Source organism: Phacochoerus africanus, chromosome 1 (genome assembly GCF_016906955.1).
Source record: "Phacochoerus africanus isolate WHEZ1 chromosome 1, ROS_Pafr_v1, whole genome shotgun sequence".
Lineage (NCBI taxonomy): Eukaryota > Metazoa > Chordata > Mammalia > Artiodactyla > Suidae > Phacochoerus > Phacochoerus africanus.
In genome coordinates, this window is record NC_062544.1 from 70,175,125 (window position 1) to 70,195,741 (window position 20,617).

Below are 20,617 nucleotides of genomic sequence, written 5' to 3' on the forward strand. Positions count from 1 at the left end.
GTATTTGTGGAAAAAAGAGAAAACTTTGATAAACATTTGGAGAAGTTTTTTAATGGAAATTTATGAAGTTATAAATCTCCAGAGGAACTAAGGTTTGTACATGAGGAAAAATGTATGGACAAACAATGAGATTATCTTAGATACTACACATTCTTTTATCAAATGGGGATATTATGGGTTATTTTTTTCTCATATGATTATCTTTTCCAAGTTTACCCTAATTGGTCATTTAACGGCATAGAAGTATGGACAATATAGGTCTCTTAGGTCACTTCAGCCTCTGAGAAGCACTTCTCACAGAAAGGATGGAAAAAAAAAGAATATAAAAAAGAAAATTTAGTAAGATTGATGAAGAAGATTTAGTATTAGACTACACTTATAGCATTGCAGTGTGAATAACTCTATAGAGTAGATGAGCTTATATAGTCAGATAAATGTGATTGAAGAAAGATCAAAACTTTAATATTGGCAAAATAACTGGAGATGGAGACCATATCTAACTGAAAATAAAAAGAAGTTAAAAATCATATAAAGATGAAGCCTGGGTGCAGAACATAAATGCGTTGGTTAAATTAATACTGGACAGGCAACAACTGCATGAAGAAAACACTTGCTTTCCCCTTGAATTTACTTGTTCAGTATCAACTACATGAATTGTAACTACTTTAGAAAAGTATGCATATTCATAATGTCTTTTATAACCTGTGTTTATATGTTTATATAATGCATATTATTTAGAACTGAAAGTGAAACAATTCTGACATAAACTATGGAATAGATTTTTTGAAGCATTGATTTTTTTCATTGGAGACAGAAGTCTTGGTGCTAACAACGCCTCAGACCACTAGACAGGAAAAGAGTGGATGATGAGGCACTTCATTAATAGAATGATAACTAGTTCTTCATGCACAGAAACCATTAAGAAGACTTTTTGTCAAATTTATCACCTTGTGGTACATAAGAGTAAATCAAAAATCAAAGATAACTGCAATTTCTCAGAAATAGCCTCCATTTGTTCCACCCATATAGCTTCCTTTTATGATTTCTTTTGCTTTTATTAAATAAAATGCATGAAAAACTAATATTATTGAAAATTTTCCACATCCGAGTTTGAATACTGTTTAAAATAATTTCTAAAGGAAGAGTCTCACCAAAACTTCTGATGCCTATGTGAAGAGATAAATATAACTATTTATTGTTAATTTAGAATGAGAATTTTTTTAAAAAAATTACTATTGAGATTGCTATTTAACAAACATTTCTAGCATCTCTATCCAAGGCATACATATGGCAAGTTTATTTATAAATAATATAAATTGATACATTCTATGAAATAAGTCCCAAAATGATAGTTCTCTTTAAAATTGTCTAATTTGGCAATTATTTGGTTAATTAAGAGATTGTTTATGTGAATTAAAATGTGTGCATGTATGTACCTGCCTCAAATGATTATTAAACATTTAAAAACACTAATATTTAGACATGTTTATAAAAAGTTAGCATTTATCTTTATTATACTTAATGTTTATAAAAATTAAAATGTTTATCATATTGCATATTATATTATTAGTTATATTTTACACTTAATGTTCACTATGTTAGAGAAACTTTTATAATCTAGAAAATGTTAAACAATAGGCATTAAAATATGAAATTGAGATGCTAAATATTTCTACAGCATTTATAATATAATTATTTCAATCAGGAAAACAAACATCATTATAAATGATTAATCTCATGACTTAATTTACATTTAAAATTCTTTAATGTATTTGAATTTTTCTCTAAATGATTTCAAAATTTGGGTCAGATAACTTGATATTGCTGTTTTGTGTATCATGTAGTGTTGATTTTCATAAATAATCTGAGCTTTACCTGAGAAAGCATTATAATACTATTTTATTTCAACATTTAAAAAAATTATATAACTTTAAATTGTCTAAAATGAAAAAATATACATCACAAAAATGTTATTATTTTGATCACTTTAAGTGGACTATTCAATGGTACTACTTATGTTCATATTGTTGTGTAACCATCACCACCATCCATCTCCAGAATTTCTTTGTTTAATGGCCATATCCACAGCCTATGGGAGTTCCAGGCCAAGGACTGAATCCTAGCTGCAGCTCTAACCTATGCCACAGCTGCAGCAACGCTAGATCTTTTAACCACAGAGTTGGACCAGGGATCGAACCCACACCTCCACAGCCACCCGAGGTCCTGCACTTGGATTCTTAACCCACTGTACCACCGTAGGAACTCCCCAGAACTTTGTTGTCAATGTCAATTTCTGTGCATTTTCAAAAAAAGTGCATTTATAAGTTTTTATTTTATGTATTTATATGTGCATTTATAGCATTCATAAGAGAACAATTGCGTGAGAATGGGATTGCATGCATGAGCTACTTTCTTCTTCTCTTTTTATTTGCTATTCTGATATTTCATGCTCTATGATTCTGTCCTAGCTTCTGTCTGGGAAATCTGATGAAAGTTAATGAGAGAACTGACACTTTCTCAGGATGTTTCCTTTTGAGTTCGATTACCACCTTTTGTTTGGAGATTATGATCTTCAAAACTGGGTCCTAAATAAAACCTCCTCCATTCTGACAGACCTTTTATTCTTTCCAGTCTTCAAAAAAATGTGTTAGTGTTTTAAAGCCCCATAATAAAATTAAAACATGGGCCAGACTTTATATTTTGAGCTCCTTCTTTATATATAAACTACTATTTAAATATTTACATTGTTTTATGGCCTGAACATACTTTTGATATTAATTCAGAGTAAAGTATTACAGGATTTAGATGCTTCAGTCAGTGCTGATAAGAGACAGATCCTCTTTTTTTCCCTCAAAATTGAAATAAAAAAGTACTTGCCTTCACAAAGTAGTCACTCCTTTAACCTTTTTTGCATTAAGACAAGGACTGATGATGGATATAGCAAGAGCAAGGAAAGAAATTGATGCTACTAAATATAAGGAATGATAAACAAGTACAGGAAATAGATGATTATTAAGATTAAACAACACATGTTTTTACTGCTTTTGCAATATTTTAAATGTGAGTAGCAAAATTACATGACTAAAAATGTACTGCAGACAATGATTTCTTTGTCTTCTGCCTTGTCACACTTTACAAGAACTCTGTGTGAACTCCACTTGCCTTATTTTAGAAACCAGAGAATGCATACCTCAGCAGATAGAACTAAGAATGTTTGGCCTTGAAAGGAAAATACTCCAGAGGAATGTGATACATGCCTTTAGGAAGTTGTAGAGCTGTCATGTAGAAGAGGAAGTAGCTGTATTTCTGTGTTGCTTGAGAGCTAAGAGACCTATCAATGGCTGGTATATTTCAGTAAGAAAGAATTTTGGTTTCACTTTTTTTAAAGATGTTAACACTTGTACATAAATAAGAGGAGTGCTTCATGAGATTGTGGGTTTCACATTACATGAAGTGTTAAAGCAAATGATGAGTGAATCCAGTGGAGCTGGATTTGATTATTAATTCCTCCGATGCACATTTATTTATAACCAATGGCCTGATAGGTGCTGTATTAACAAGATACTGAGATAAATTAATCAAATCCTCAAACAGATCCCCATCTACGTGGGGAGGGAGAATTACGTCCTAAGAAGATAGCATCTGGGTTTTGTAGGATACAATTCTATGATGCATAGTGCAACTGCTGGGCTTTAGGTATAGTTTGATGAAAGGGGAGAAACTTCCTGAAGAAAGAACTTGGGAGAAGTGACTTCTAAATCTTGAAGAATAGTTAAAGTGTGTAATAGGTTCAAAGTTGGAGCAAGCAATATTTAAATTTTATTCCTACCCAAGATAACCTGATAATTCTTCTTGTCCTCAAAATGCATTATTGGCAGTACTTTAAAAAAATTATACATGTTAACCATGTAGTCATAGACACTATATTTTTGTTAATATTGTTTAAGAAGGTGCTAGGTTAAAAAAAAAATCCATTACAGAAGCAATAGGAAATCAGTATAGATTTTCAGATATAATGCCCATTACAGTCCTATGAGGATGCATTTGACAACAGATAGAAAGGAAGTGGAGCAGCTGTTCATGGATCCATCTCAGAAAGAACATTTCCAGCAGAGAGAAGGAGAGTGTGCAAATTGCTAGTGAACAAAGAAGGGAGTTGTGGAAGGAAAGAAACATCAGAGAGTTAAGTGGAAGGGTAGAGATTATGTGAGGTCTTTAATCTGAGTGACCCAGAAAATCTCTGAGAATTTCAGATTGAGGGACTCTGTGACCTGCTTCATGCTCAGACCTTACCACTGTGGTCACTCTTTAAAGAACAGATTAGTGGCCTAGGTCTCCTTTGAATTTGAATTCTCAGTGAATGGAGAACACAGCCATTCATTTTTCATTTTATCTTTCTCTCTCTATCTATCCATTTATCCTAATGGTCTCAAATCAGTAATTAACATTTCTCCAGTTTTATTGAGATATAATTTGCATATAGGATGTGTAAGCATAAGGTATACAACGTGTGGATTCGATACACTTATACATTGCAAAATGATCACCACCATAGTGTTAGCCAACACTTCCATCATGCTATATAATTGCCATTTCCTTTCTATGATCAGAACTTTTAAGCACTACTCTTTTAGCAACTTTCCAGTATATAATACAGTAATATTAACTATAATCACCATGGGATATATTAGATACCCAGACCTTATTCATCTCATGACTGTAATTTTGTGCCTCTTGATCAACATCTCCCTATTTCTCCCACCCCACAGGACCTGATAACCACTATTCTACTCTGTTTCTATAAGTTCAGCTGGTTTAGCATCTACAAATAAGTGATATAATAGAGTATTAGTCTTTCTCTGATGACTTATTTCACTTACCATAATATTCTCAAGTTTCATCCATATTGTTGCAAGTGGCAAGATTTTTTCATTCTTAACGACTGTATTTTTGAATTATATTCCAATAAATTACATCTTCTTTATTCAATCAAATGCTAATGGACACTTAGGTTGTTTTCATGTCTTAGCTATTGTGAATGATGCTGCAGTGAGCATGGAATTGCAGATATATCTTCAAGACTTTGTTCTCACTTAATATGGATAAGTGGACAAGTGTAATTGATGGATCATATGGTTGTTTTCTGTTTATAAGGAACCTCCATGCTATTTTCCGTAGTGGCTATATCAGTTACATCCCTACCAGCAGTGCCCAAGGGGTTCACTCTTCTCCACATCTTTGCCAGTACTTGTCATCTCTTGCCCTTGGCTTCTTGATAACAGCCATTCCAACAACGGTAAAGTGATTTCTTGTTGTAGTTTTGATGTATGTACATTTCCCTGATGATTATTTATGTCAAGCACCTTTTCATGTAACTATTAGCCACTTATATGACTTCTCTGGAAAAAAAAAAAACTCTATTAAGTTCCTCTGCCCATTTTTAAATCAGATTTTTTTTTTACTTATTGAGGTGTGTGATTTGGTTATAGATATTACCTCCTTGTCAGATATATGATTTGCAAATGTTTTATCCCATTCAATAGGGTGCCTTTTCATTTTTTTGATTATTCTTTTTGCTATGCAGAAGCTTTCTATTTTGATGTAGTTCTACTTGTTGGTTTTCAAGATGTCTTGCCAAAAGGTTTATTTACCTTTGAAAACCACTGTCTTGTGTCTCTCCCTCTTTGTGGGCTTATACTATCCCTCCCAACAATGGTATGCTGCAGCTACCTCAGCCTTTGAGTACTTTTCTTGTGCACTTTGGAAAAATGATGCTCTCCTCCTTTCTTTCCCTCCTCCTTTACTCCTCCTTATGTTTTTTGTTTGTTTGTTTAGAGAAATCACATATTTAATGGTGTCAGGCTGGAGACATCCTGTTTCTTTTTTTAAAAAGTTTTATTAAAGTATAATTAATTTATAAGGATGTAATCCTTTCTGCTATACAACAAAGTGACCCAGTCATAAATATACACATATTCCCTCTCTCTCAGATTCTTTTCCCACATAGATTATCGCATAATACTGGGTAGAGTTTTCTGTGCTATATAGAAGGTCCCCATTGGTGAATCATTTCATATACCTCAATGTGCCTCTGCCAACCCCATAGCCCCAGTCTATTGCTCCCACACCCCACACATGTCCCCTTTGGTAATCATAAGTTTTTCAAAGTCTGTGAGTCAGTTTCTATTCTACAAATAAGTTTACCTGTATCCTTTTTTTTTTTTTTAATTTTCCACTTATGGGTGATATTATATGATGTTTGTCTTTTACAGTCCAACTAACTTCACTTAATATGATAGTTTCTAGCTCCATCCATGTTGCTGCAAATGGCATTATTTCATTCTTGTCTGTGGCTGAGTAATATTCCGTTGTATATATGTACCACATCTTCTTTATCCATTCCTCTGTTTAGGTTTCTTCCACGTCTTGGCTATCATAAATAGCACTGCACTGAACATCAAGGTGCATGTATCTTTTCAAATTATTGTTTTCTCTGTATGCCCAGGAGTGGGATTGCTGGATCGTATGATAGTTCTAATTTTAGTTTTTTGAGGAACTGCCATACTGTTTTCCTTAGTGGTTATCCTGCGTTCTTTGTAATTCTGCCTCTTCCACTTCTCAGAGATTACAGATATAAGGTCTTTCTTCAGAGAGGACATTTCTGATACTACCCTCAAAAACACTCGATTTCATTTTCCTCATAATAATCACCATCTGAAATAACAATTATTTAAGAGATTCTTTCTGGCCTCCTCACCATTCCACAGGAACACTTACCCAGTAAATGTACATCCCATGAAGGAACCTGGTAAAGACTCTACCAGCTATTATCCTGGATGAAAACAGATGATCCACAGTTGGACAATTTGAGATTAGTTAATAAAATACTGTTTATTAAAGGGTGAGCAGATTGTAGGGAAATTATAAGTGATAAAGCAGAATCTGGAGAAGAAATAAGCAGTGGCTGCAGTTACCACAGTGAGGTTGAAGGAACGAGGGGGCCCTGGAGAGAGGCAGGCAGAGACCACAGCAGGGCAGAGTGTAGGACGTGGGGGATCCATGGTCAGAAAAATTTAACCTTATTCTGCTTATACCATCCAATCTTCTGCAAATTGGCCTAAGGCAACCAGAAGCTGAAGTGCAGAGAAGAATCTAGAAAAATGTATAAAATAGAGCTGAATGGGCATATGGAAGAGTGTTCATTATTACACCCTTAAACCTAGAAACAGTGCCTGAATGGGACATATTCTAGCACAAGTTTTGACTGAATCTATTATCCTGTGTCTCAGTACTGCACATCAACACTCAATTCAAGAAATAACCAGGTAAAACCAAATCTGTGTTCACACATGCAATATTTTATGATTTTTCATAAATAGTATTGTTTTTTCATCTCAAAAAGTTATCATCAGAATATCTAACCCAATTTTACAAAATAAGCTGAGACCCACCAAAATTGAAGGGTTTACATACAACATAAGGGTTATTGCAAAGGGAGAATATATCCCCTGGCAGATTAGTATCCTTGGACATATTAATTTAAGGGTATAATTCTTTCAACGATATATTTCCTTTTGTTTTGGCAGAAATAAAATCTAGTTTTCTCATTCTTGTTTTTACTCTAGTTATCTTGATTGTATATGTTGCAAAGTTCATCAGGTACAAGACACTCAAATCATACCAAGATTCAATGTGTACTTGCCTCTCTACTCTTTTCCCCAATAAATAGGATTTATTTCAGACATATCAAATTAATTAAAGTTTGTGGTATCATGACTGCCAAGTATCTGTGAAATATTTATACTGTTCTATAAAATGTTTTGCTTTTTTTTTTCTTTTTAAGCTTAGTCTTTTATCAAGAAGGCTATTGCTGTATCTTTATACTCAAATACTGAAAAATAAAGATGGTCACTTGAACCTAAATCCAATATCTGAAGTATCAGAATGTAGCATTTTCTTCTGCTGGATACATTCTGACATGGAAGCACTTTAGTCCAGTCCTTAGCAAGGTTCCCCCTTGTTAAAGATCACACAACTCATTTTGTTTGTTTGGTATTAAATGTTAGGTGGTTAAGAAACCATCTGTGGCCATAAAAATAGTAATTTTTTGAAAAGGAGATTCCCCTCCCCCAGGCTTTTTTAGTAGACCACAGTATTTAAGGATTCTCTTCTCACAGAGAACTTTGTAGTCTGTCTGATTCCTTGGATTCAACTCTAAAAAATTCCACAATGACATTTTATTTCTCTGGGACAGTGGTTCTTAATGGAAATTGTGATGGGGAAGGGGAAACACATCTTGGTCATCAGAGATTTTCTTCGAAGCTACATGTACAACCCCCCTTTCCTCTTCAAGTTTTAACATACAGTCTTGCAATTGGGCAGATTTACACTTAAAAAAGGCCTAGAAGCAGCAGAAAGATCACTGATTAGATACAAGATGCAGCAGGAGGAAAGGACAGTTAGGGCTCTTAATCTTAATGATGATTATAACAAATAAGCAGAAAAAAAAAGCTAGTCTTTTTTTGTTTGTTTTGTTTTGTTTTTAATGGCTTTACCCCAGGTATTTTCCTGAAATTTCCTGGAATTTCCTGGCTAGGGACTGAATCCAAGCCACAGCTGCATTCTATGCCACAATGCGGCAATACCAGATCCTTTAACCCACTCCAGTGGGCAGGGGATGAAACCTGTGCCTCTAAAGGGAAACAAGCTGCTGCAGTTGGAGTCTTAACTTGCTGTGCCACAGCAACATCTCCCCCCAAAATCTCTTCTTAAATTAGTCTGGTAATGCCTATTTGCTCTCTTTTACATAGAACCTTAAAGTGATTGCCTGTGTGTATATATATATATACAACCTGTGCTTATAATTTTTTTCTTTTTTTTTTCTTTTTGCAGCTGTACCTGCAGGATATGGATATCCCCAGACTAGCGGGTCAAAGCAGAGCTTCATCTGCATCCTATGCCACAGCCACAGAAATGCTATCTATAAATTTTCATATTGGAAATTTCAGTATTAGAAGTGAAGTGAGCAAAATAAAAATTGTATACATATATATTTATTAGCAATGAATTGAGTAAAGTTAAATCTGGTTCACAATAGGAAAATACAACATGAATGTGAAGTAGACCCAAGTATTTATTTAGAAAATATAAATATTATAAGGCAGGCAGGAACAAGGTAGCTGAAAGCTTGTAAGACCAGGCCACTGAGATGCAGAGATAAAGAATCTTAGTTAAACAATCAGAAATGAAACATCAGGAATCCAAGCTGAAGAAAGGACAAACAGACTGAAGTAAAAAGGTGTTAGTACCAGTGCATGAATAAAAGAGCAGTACCAAAAAATGGAACTTGCCTTTTTTGCAACCATTTCTTGCCAAAGGCCAGAAGAACTCTTAGACTGCAGTTTATGTCTGAATTAGCAACAGAACAGCATTTTGTGTGTTGACAGTGGAAAGTACAGATAAAGTGAAGATGTATATTTAGTTTTTGATTTATATGCTATATTTTGTGTTGACAGTTGACATCAACTTTGTTATTCACATTTGCTATATTATTTAAGAAATAAAAATTTCAAAGACGCACAGGTTTAAGACAAACGCTCTGCAATTACTCCCTAAAATCACTCGGTATAGATTTGAATTGGTTATAAAATTTATTCATGAAACAAATCCAGAAAGTTTTAGTTATTTCACTATGAATAAATATACTGTAAATATAAATAAGTTGCACACTTGGACACAAGGGCAGAAAATGAGTAATATGTATAAATATGCATATATATCATTTGATTTATGATAATAAATTTTTTATAGATTCCTTCCTTCATTCATTTAAATAGTCAATTGTTCAACACATTCTTACTGGAGTTTTTTTAAAATGGCAGACCCTCCATTAGAGGCTGGAGTAAATTGTTGACAAGAGACAAAAATCCCTGCAATGACAGCTTAATAAGATCTAAATAAAGAAAATTCTGTGTCTAAAATAAAAAGAAATCCAAAAGGCAAAATAAAATACACAAAGGAAATATTATGAATGTTTAGAAAAGTAATATATGTATCCTAAAAAAATACAGATAAGAATGAAGAATATGTCATTCTTTAGAAATCTCATGCTCAGTGTAATCACTTAACTTTTTTACTCTGTATGTAAAATATAAATATTATTTAATGACAATTCTTTTTTAAAGATAAGATTATTCTGTATACATTTTGTTTATAATTTGGTTATAACTTGGTTGACTTAATGAATAATGACTGTCTTTTAGAGCTGATACATTGTTCATTAACTGTATTCCACAATGGGGCACTGCATTTAATTACAATGGCTGTACCCACAATGTATTTATTTGTATTCTAACTATTGGACATTTTGGGTGTTTTACTTTTAAAAATACACAGAATTTTTGTAGCATGACTTTGCTAATGAATCTCGATAGAATCATTTTCTTGTTGCAGGCGGGCTCTTTTATTTGAGAAAGTACAACATTTGTGATATTTATCTTTTATTTTATTTTTCCCTCGTAAGGTGTTATTAGGACCGCTTTGCCAAACATGGACAGGGAAGTCAAAGAACAATACCAAGTCCTCATCCAAGCCAAGGATATGGGCGGACAACTGGGAGGGTTGGCCGGAACGACAATAGTCAACATCACCCTCACGGATGTCAATGACAACCCACCTCGATTCCCCAAAAGTATGTTCTTTCCTGTTAAGTCTAAATCAGTGCAGCTTTTTAAAAAATGTTGTACATTTTATTGAATTTTACAGAAATTGTAATTTTCCAATTTTGGTTTTTCAGAAGCAGAAGGTAAAAATTAAATGACTTCAGGATTTCAGTTTTCCGTTAGAATCATGCATAGTGTGACTTTAATAGAAAACAATATCAATGAGTCAATAATTACATGAGTTTTATGTTATCAATTTTTATGAAAGTAAAATATTCACAATAGGTTGGGGTAGTGCCTAGTTTTTTTATTGACAAAGTAACATAAATATGAAAATTATGATATAGTTTTACCCATACTTATAACATATATGCCACCATACTATTTGTTATAATTAGCACAAATTCTCTGCCTTCACTATAGCAATTATATGTGTTGAATTATTTTCATATAACTTCCTTGGAAATATCAGAGGATATTACAGCAATGCTATTTCATTACTTAGTTTTATTTTATTTTAGTTTTGCAATAGGTGAAAATTGCTACAGTATCTATGATAATAGAATGATCCACACCTATATCTTCTCTGTAGCTCTGTGTTTCTTATTGAAAATGAATACTTCTCACTTGTGATACATCTAGTTTTCTCTCGCAATATTGCATTTAACACCAATTTATGGTACATCTTCAAGGATTATTGTTCAGCATTCTTAGGACTCAGAATATAGAAATTGAGTTTCTGTCTTTGCTTAAAGAACTCGATAAAGTCACGAGATACTCATTCGCATGAATAGTTTTTAAAAAATGATTTTCGCCTTCTAACTCCAGGAGAATTTATCTCCCTAAGTGTATAACACTAGGAATACTTAATTAAATGAATATTTTATTCCTTTAGCTGTACAGTTTTCCATAGTTTACTACTTTGTTGTTTTTTTCCTTAAAATTATCAATGTACATTTTCTTAGGGAATTGTCTTTTCTTAGTGATCAGAAAGCAAGTTTACTAGACAAGTGTGATAAGAGTGACAATCAGAAACCATTATACTTTAGCAGATGGGATATATGTGGCAAATGGCTGGTAAATAATATGTTGTAATTAATGACACAAAGTCCTAGAGTGTTCCTTTCCCTTACTTTTCTATTAAGGGCAACAGAAAAAATATACAAGTAAATATTTAAAAGGAGAGAAAATAATGATTTGATGCTCTAGGATATGGCACTGATGCTCAAGAATATGTTCCCCACTCAAAAACTATGATTTTTTTTAAAAAAATTACTACTTAATTACGTCAATCTGTAAGAGTTAATTGAGTATAGTTTGAAAGATGGTTCAACTTTTACTTAAAGGTGACACTGTGAACTCAAATTCAACTCATGTTTTGGATTATATCTACATAAAAAATATGTTCACTCTAGAGTATAGCAAATAGCAAAGATTTTCCTAGGTAGTGCCAATATTCTTATTCAGGAGTATGATATTGATATTTTTCAGATAAGGAGTTTACAACTCACTTAGTGGAAAGAAACAACTTGTGGGAATGGATGACACGTAGTTTGCAAAAGTTTGTACAGGGATCCAGACAAATAGGATGGAGTGCAATAAGAAAATGAAAATGTCCCAATGGGAGAGCAACTGGAGTATGGTGAGGGAAACAGGAGGGCATGCTTAGGTCTCAGGCAAACAGGAAGAACACTTCCAGATCTTAGCTAGTGAAAAGAGAATCTGGATAAAGTAACAGGCTTGTTTGGAATTTATTCCAAGTTGAATCTCTAGGTCGAAAGGTAACTAGGTGATACCCACTAGGTAATAGTGTAGGGATAGGAGTTCCTGTTGTGGCTCAGTGGAAACTAACCTGACTAGGATCCACTAGGATGTGGGTTCAATCCCTGGCCCTGCTCAGTAGATTAAGGATCCAGCATTTTGATGAGCTGCGGTATAGGTCGCAGATGCAGTTCAGATCACTCACTGCTGTGGCTGTGGCACAGAGCTGTAGCTCTGATTGGACCCCTTGGGAACAGAATGTAAAGGCTCTAAAAGCTCAAATGCCTTTACCCCCACAGTCTTTTGTTTCTTTCTTTTTTTTCTTTATAGGACTAGGGTCAAATTAGAGCTGCTGCAGACTTAGCTCTGCTGTGGCTGTGGCAGAGGCCGGCAGCAGCTCCAATTCAAGCCCTAGCCCTGAAAAACAACAAAACAAAACAAAACAAAAACCAAAAATGGTGAGGGTAAAGACATTTGAACTTTTAGAGCATTTACATGCTGCTTCAAGAACTTCATAATTTTCTTATTTTCCTTTATTTTCTCAGAAACTCTCCGAGATCTTTATTTCCCCCATTTTACTAACAAAACTGAGGCTTAGAGAAATTAATTTGCCTGAGATCAAAAAACTGTCAAAGGTTTTTTTTTTTTTACTCTAAAGTTCAAATACCTTCTGATTTAACATGAAAATGAAAATGTATTCTTTTCTTTAATTTGCCACTCTAAAGTCATATTTTTGCAAAAAAAGTTGCAAGATATATGTTGAATAGTCACCATAAACAGAAATGAGAGGATAGAATACACAAAATAGATCACTGTGATCCAATTATTTTCTTTTTCTATTACATGCATATTTGAACTATAGCCTGAAAGTATAATAGGTGGGAGATATTTTTGAATCATGAGAAAGAAGAGGGTTTTCACATTTTGCATGAATAAAAAATGAATCCCCTTGAAATTTTTCATGCCTTTGTGTCAAGCCCTTTTTACTGTACTGTCATTTTGAATTACATCCTTCAGAGGAAAATACAGAATACATTTATAAACAGAAAAACTACCTCTTTAGAAGCCAGTGCTCTTTTTGAAGGAATATTCCTCAAGCGGATCAATTAAACTGAAAATATGACATAAAAGTACAAACTGATATAATAACCTTTTGAATGTGAAAGTCAAGAAAACATACATTTCATGCATAAAATAAGAAAAAGAGCATCCTTCACAACTAGCTATATTCATTCATATCAGTTAAGCAATTATGTTGAAAAAAAATCTTTCTTCAGACCAACTTCATAGAGCTACATTTTTCCTTTCTTAAAAATGCACATGATAATTTCTTAAAATTTACTAATCATAATTTGTTTTGGCTTTGTGTGTGTACATATGCGTGTGTGACATTGTGAAGCACCTATTTCTATTGATTTCTTTCTATGAATCTGTTAGAAGTGAAAATAAAATGAAATGGTACATCCATTTGCATAATGCAATCTAAATAATTTGCTGTTTTTCTGGTGCAAAATAGATGGTTTCTGAGGCATCAGAATTTCCTGCCAATTTGACTTGATGCTTATAATAATGATATTGACCATGTGTAATGTACAATGCAAAGTGATTTCCATATATATCTCCATTTAACTTTACAATGATTATATAGTATTTTCTCAATTTTGTAAATAAAATATCAAGATTATATTATTAATGAAAGTTAAGTAAGATCATGCAGCCTCTAGGTGGGAGAACCAAGACCTAATCTTATGAAGGGACTATATTTTTTATTTTTTTTTTATTTTTTTCAGTTTTGTTCTTTTTCTTTTTTTTTAATTTTTTTAAATTTTTTCCACTGTACAGCATGAAGACCAAGTTACACATACATGTATACATATTTTTCCTCCCATTGTTGTGTTGTGATGTAAGTATCTAGACAGTTCTCAATTGGATCTCATTGTAAATCCATTACAAGAGCAATGGTTTGCATCCGTTAACCCCAAGCTCCCAATCCCTCCCACTCCCTCCCTCTCTCTCCCTCTCCCATTGGGCAATCACAAGTCTGTTCTCCAAGTCCATGATTTTCTTTTCTGTGGAAATGTTCATTTGTGCTGTATATTAGATTCCAGTTATAAGTGATATCATATGGCATTTGTCTTTGTCTTTCTGGCTCATTTCACTCAGTATGACAGTCTCTAGTTCCATCCATGATGCTACAAATGGCATTATGTCTTTCTTTTTTATGGCTGAGTAGTACTCCATTGTGTATATACCACATCTTCCTAATCCAATCCTCTGTCAATTGAAATTTGGGTTGTTTCCATGTCTTGGCTATTGTGAATAGTGCTGCAATGAACATGCAGGTGCATGTGTCTTTTTTAAGGAAACTTTTGTCTGGATATATGCCCAAGAGTGGGATTACGGGGTCATATGGTAGTTCTATGTATAAATTTCTAAGGTATCTCCATACTGTTCTCCATAGTGGCTCTACAATCTTACATTCCCACCAACAGGGCAGGAGGGTTCCCTTTTCCCCACACCCTCTCCAGCATTTGTTAACTGTGGACCTATTAATGATGGCCATCCACCATGGTGTGAGGTGGTATCTCATGGTAGTTTTGATTTGCATTTCTCAAATAATCAGGGATATTGAGCATTTTTTCATGTGCTTGTTGGCCATCTGTATATCTTCCTTGGAGAACAGTCTGTTCAGGTGTTTTGCCCATTTTTCCATTGGTTGATTGACTTTTTTTGCTGTTGAGTTGTATAAGTTGCTTATATATCCTAGAGATTAAGCCCTTGTCCATTGCATTGTTTGAAACTATTTTCTTCCATTCTGAAAGTTGTCTTTTTGTTTTCTTTTGGGTTTCCTTTGCTGTGCAAAAGCTTTTCAGTTTGATTAGGTCCCATTGGTTTATTTTTGCTCTTATTTCTGTTGCCTTGGGAGACTGACCTGAGAAAATATTCATGATGTTGATGTCAGAGAGTGTTTTGCCTATGTTTTCTTCTAGGAGTTTGATGGTGTCCTGGCGTACATTTAAGTCTTTCAGCCATTTTGAGTTTATTTTGGTGCATGGTGTGAAGGTGTGTTCTAGTTTCATTGCTTTGCATGCAGCTGTCCAGGTTTCCCAGCAATGCTTGCTGAATAGACTCTTTTTCCCACTTTATGATCTTGCCTCCTTTGTCAAAGATTAACTGACAATAGGAGTCTGGGTTTATTTCTGGGTTCTCTCTTCTGTTCCATTGGTCTGTCTGTCTGTTTTGATACCAGTACCACACTGTTTTGATGACTGTGGCTTTGTAGTATTCCTTGAAGTCTGGGAGAGTTATGCCTCCTGCTTGGTTTTTGTTTCTCAGGATTGCTTTGGCAATTCTGGGTCTTTTGTGGTTCCATATAAATGTTTGGATTGTTTGTTGTAGTTCTGTGAAAAATGTCATGGGTAATTTGATAGAGATTGCATTGAATCTGTAGATTGCTTTGGGTAGTATGGCCAATGTTGATCTTTCCAACCCATGAACTTGGAATATCTTTCAATTTCTTTACATTTTCTTTAATTTCCTTGATTAATGTTTTATAGTTCTTGGCATATAGGTCCTTTACCTCCTTGGTCAGGTGTATTCCCAGGTATTTGATTTTTGGTGGTGTAATTTTAAAAGGTATCATATTTTTGTATTCCTTTTCTAATATTTCATTGTTAGTATAGAGAAATGTGACTGATTTCTGAATGTTAATTTTATTTCTTGCTACTTTGCTGAATTTGTTGATCAGTTCAAGTAGTTTTTGGGTTGAGTCCTTAGGGTTTTCTATGTATAGTATCATGTCGTCCACATAAGTGACAGTTTTCTCTCTTCTCTTCCTATATGGATGCCTTTTATTTCTTTGGTTTGTCTAATTGCTGTGGCTAGGCCTTCCAAAACTATGTTGAATAGCAGTGGTGAGAGTGGGCATCCCTGTCCTGTTCCAGATTTGAGTGGAAAGGCTTTCAGTTTTTCTCCATTGAGTATTATATTTGCTGTGGGTTTGTCATAAATGGCTTTGATTATGTTCAGGAATGTTCCCTCTATACCCACTTTGCCAAGAGTTTTGATCATAAATGGATGTTGGACTTTGTCAAATGCTTTTTCTGCATCTATTGAAATGATCATATGGTTTTCGACTTTTCTTTTGTTAATGTGGTGTATGACATTGATTGATTTGCGTATGTTGAACCATCCTTGTGAACGTGGGATGAACCCCACTTGGTCATGGTGTACGATCTTTTTGATTGGGGACTTTAGAATTTTAACTTTTCATCACTTTTCCTCTTAAAAGGCAATTATCATATCCTTAACCCACTGAGCAAGGCCAGGGATCAAACCCTCAACCTCATTGTTCCTAGTCAGATTCATTTCCGTTGTGCCACAACAGGAACTCCAAGCACATCATATTAGATGAAAAGAGGTAATTTATAGAAAATGTAAAGAAGTCCTTTATTTTTCCTTCTTTTTCATCACAGTATGAGTGTAATAGAACTGTTTGTATGGTAAATGAGATTAAATGTAGAAAATAGGACATTAATAATCTTCCTAAGCAAATTTCTTAGTCATAAATCAAATAGCATTTTAAAGTAACCCTGGACTTCCTGTTGTGGCGCAGCAGACAAGAATCCAACTAGGAACCATGAGGTTTCTAGTTCCATCCCTGGCCTCGCTCAGTGGGTTAAGGATCCGGCATTGCCATGAGCTGTGGTGTAGGTCGCAGACGCAGCTCAGATCTCATGTTGCTGTGCTTATGGCGTAGGCTGGCAGCTACAGCTCCAATTAGACCCCTAGCCTGGGAACATCCATATGCCGTGGGTGCCGCCTTCAAAAAGACAAAAAAGACAAAAATAAATAAAGTAAGCAAGCCTATTTTCATCAAGTGCCTACCAATCATTTTATATTGACTGTTTCTAGTTAAAGGAATGTTTATTTAGTTATGTCAATAAAATATTATTTGTACAATAATTACTTTAAAATACATTATTGTATTCATATCACATAGTTGGTTAGTCTAACAAATAAGACACTTGTAAATTTAGGCTTAACCCCAAGGAAAAATGTTATTGTCTTTAAATCAATATGAAAACAATCAAAATAAAATTAAAGTATTATATGCATCAGCCAAAATTCCTACTGTACAAAAAGTGAGCAATATCTGACCTTCTTATTTATACAAACTGTCAAAGGATATAGATCTGTGCATAAATATATATATGCAACTATATATTCTTTGTTAATTTATGCATTCATGATATCAAAAGACAACAGAATACCCAGGTTAGTTATTGAATTATTAAGTAAATGTTTATAGCTATACATTTATTTATTGAAAACCATCAATGTATTTAATAAAAACATATCTCTTTTCATCTTATCATTATTTTTTGGCATCCAGGTCAAGATTGGCTCTTTTACTATCTTTGTTATGTTCAAAGAGGCATTATTACAATATGTGATTCATAAAGATTTTCATTAGAATCAACATGAACTTGATTATACCTAGATGGGGCCACAAAGTCAGCTTTTCTTGTTTACCAGTTAGCATCTTGATACCTGGAAAACGGTAAGTTTCAAAACTGAAATTTACCTGGTAATACCAGGTCATAAGTCATTCTGAATAAAGAAATAAATAGTAATTAGATTTTGACAGCTACTCAGATCCAGCCTTAGAAAATGTACCCTCACATTCTGCCAGGCGCCCAGTGTTTGACTATCATGGAAATGGCTGAGAGTGACCACTAAAGATACTAGGTCATGAATTAAGTTTATAATTGTGCATACTATTTCTAAATATTTATATATGTTATATTTACATATAATGTATGCAATTTACAATGCTGCAGATTCATATATTTATTTAAATAGCATCATAGGAGAAAAAATTTCCTGGATTTTGAGTGCCCAGGATATGCCTGCATGTGTCATGTGTGTATTTTGAGAATCACTTCAGTTCTTTTCCTCATTTCCTTCTGTTACTGTTAGGGAATGAGTTATATTCAGATCTCACCTCCTGGAGTGAGTTATGTACAGATCTCACTTCTAAACTAGATCTGGAGACTCTGGCCAAGGTCCTGCTTCCTACCTGAAGATCAAGTGCAAATAACTGTTAACACTCCTAGCCTGTTTCTAAATGATGCCTCCGAGGCAAAGATGGAATTTCTATTCTTATCATTGTCTCCACTCTGTTATTTTAGATAAAAGAATAAGAAAGAAAAGATGTTGGTAATCACTATGAAGGAAATACCCAAAGAAGCAAGACTAAAATAATGGGTCTTATGTGAGATTCACTGCTATTTAAATGAGAATGACTACTTCAGCTTCATTCAAATATTTGAGGTTGTAAGGGTGGTGTGGACCAACTGGTCTGCAAAGTTAACAGTATAGGTCAAATGCAAGTTAAGGCTTTCCTTAATTGGAATCAGTTTTCAGTTTTAAATAGTAATAAAAATTAACGTATGATGGTGTAAACATTTACATTATTTATTAATGAAAATAAATTCATAATTATGTTTTTCAAATTTACTACTACAGCCAATTTAGCATCAACTTTAGGACTCAGTTGAATTCTCATAATTAAATTTTAACCAATATTTAAGTAATTTCAGGTAGATAACACTTTTCTAGCATTCTCTTCCAGTTTTACCTAGTGTATGATTTTTTGGTCTCTACCTCCCAAAGATTTGAATGAGACCAAAAATTAGGTAAGAAGATCTTTGAAATTTTATATATGTCTGATATATGACAATTTGATGTCCTCATTTGGGAAGAAATGTTTAAAAAGTGTTAAAATGAGTGTAAATCTTAGGGGTTAAAAAAATTACACAAAGATTTATTTTCAGGTACCTTCCAGTTCTCACATAGAATGTAGGCACTAGTCATTGTATTTCATGACTATATTTCTATTGTTGAAAAATAAGTCAAGACACATTATAATACTAGCTTTTTACTAAGTGAATAAACACTTCCAGTTTAATTCTCAAATGGGTCTTTTTCTACTTCAATAAATATAAAAAAGAAATCACTATTTCCTGACAATAAGCCATGCAAATGACAATCTGTGTCTTACTCACACCTGGTTCTCCCAGTGGTTCTCAAACTGTATATGCTTAGGAATCCCTTGAGATTCTATGCCCTGGTGATGGAAGTTCTATTTCGATTGACATAATTTTGACCCAGAAATCTGAATTTTAAATGTGTTCCAATAAATTCTGATATGAGGGGTCTGTAGGGCACAATTGAAACCAGTAGTTTATTGTGATGAAGCAGCAAATGTTGATTCTCTGAGAAGGCTTTTTCATTATTTATTAACTAGAAGTAATGAGTTAATTATTTTGTACCTCATGAGAATTTTTTTATTCATGCAGAATTATATTCCTACAAAATCACAGCTATCAGGGTGGAGACAGAACATTAAGATGTATTTATTTTATATATTTTGAATTTTTTTATAATTAAGCATTTGGTTCCACATCTTGCTTAGAGGGCTTTCAAAGAGTTTACTGTTGTCATACTGATTCTTTAAGGCTGAAGTCAAACTGTATCAAACTGAATACAATTTGAATGCAAGCTCAAAAATTTGCACTCCCAGTTCTCCAATGAGAAGGGAATAGTGAGTTTCACTAGACTCTCTGCAGGTAGGTGTATGCAAGTGAAAAATAACGGAATTTTAAAGTCATTTCTCAATGCTACTATTGTCACTATTAACATCATGTTGTGCTTTATTAATGAGTGTATGAATCCTTTAAAAATGGTACTGACACTTTTTGATGACTTGGTCCTGTTCCCCATGTGGTAAAGTGTAAAAGATTGTAGCCTGGTTGTTCCATTGCCCCATTAGCAGACTTTGAGAAGAACTGAGCTCATGATATCTAAAGTTTTTTAAGAAATCTGACTCTATTTTCCTGAACCATAGTAAATAAAGTTTAAAATTGAAGTGTTATTAAAGATATTGTCCCAAATCTTACCAATGTAATCAGCAACAATAAAAAGTCTAATGACCATGGGTCCAATAAATACTTAAAATATTTGTTATCATTAATATACGTATTTTCCAGTTCATGTTAAGTGGAGCTTTTTGTTTGTTTTTTTTAATTATTGTAGAGGTGGCTTGAATATTTTGGCATTGTATTATCCATAGCGCAAATGTGAAACTTTGCTTAAGGTATAATAAAAGCTATAGGTTCCTAAAGAAGTTA

At 33.7% G+C, this 20,617-nt stretch overlaps 1 protein-coding gene across 1 annotated transcript in view; it reads left to right on the forward strand.

Annotated features, from left to right (window-relative positions):
* The window catches only part of CDH12 (cadherin 12), a 285,184-nt gene that overhangs the window by 183,785 nt on the left and 80,782 nt on the right, over nt 1-20,617 (forward strand). Inside the window, exon 4 of the mRNA XM_047754076.1 lies at nt 10,523-10,690. Coding sequence (XP_047610032.1) covers nt 10,523-10,690 — 168 coding nt within the window. The remainder of the gene's footprint in view (nt 1-10,522; nt 10,691-20,617) is intronic.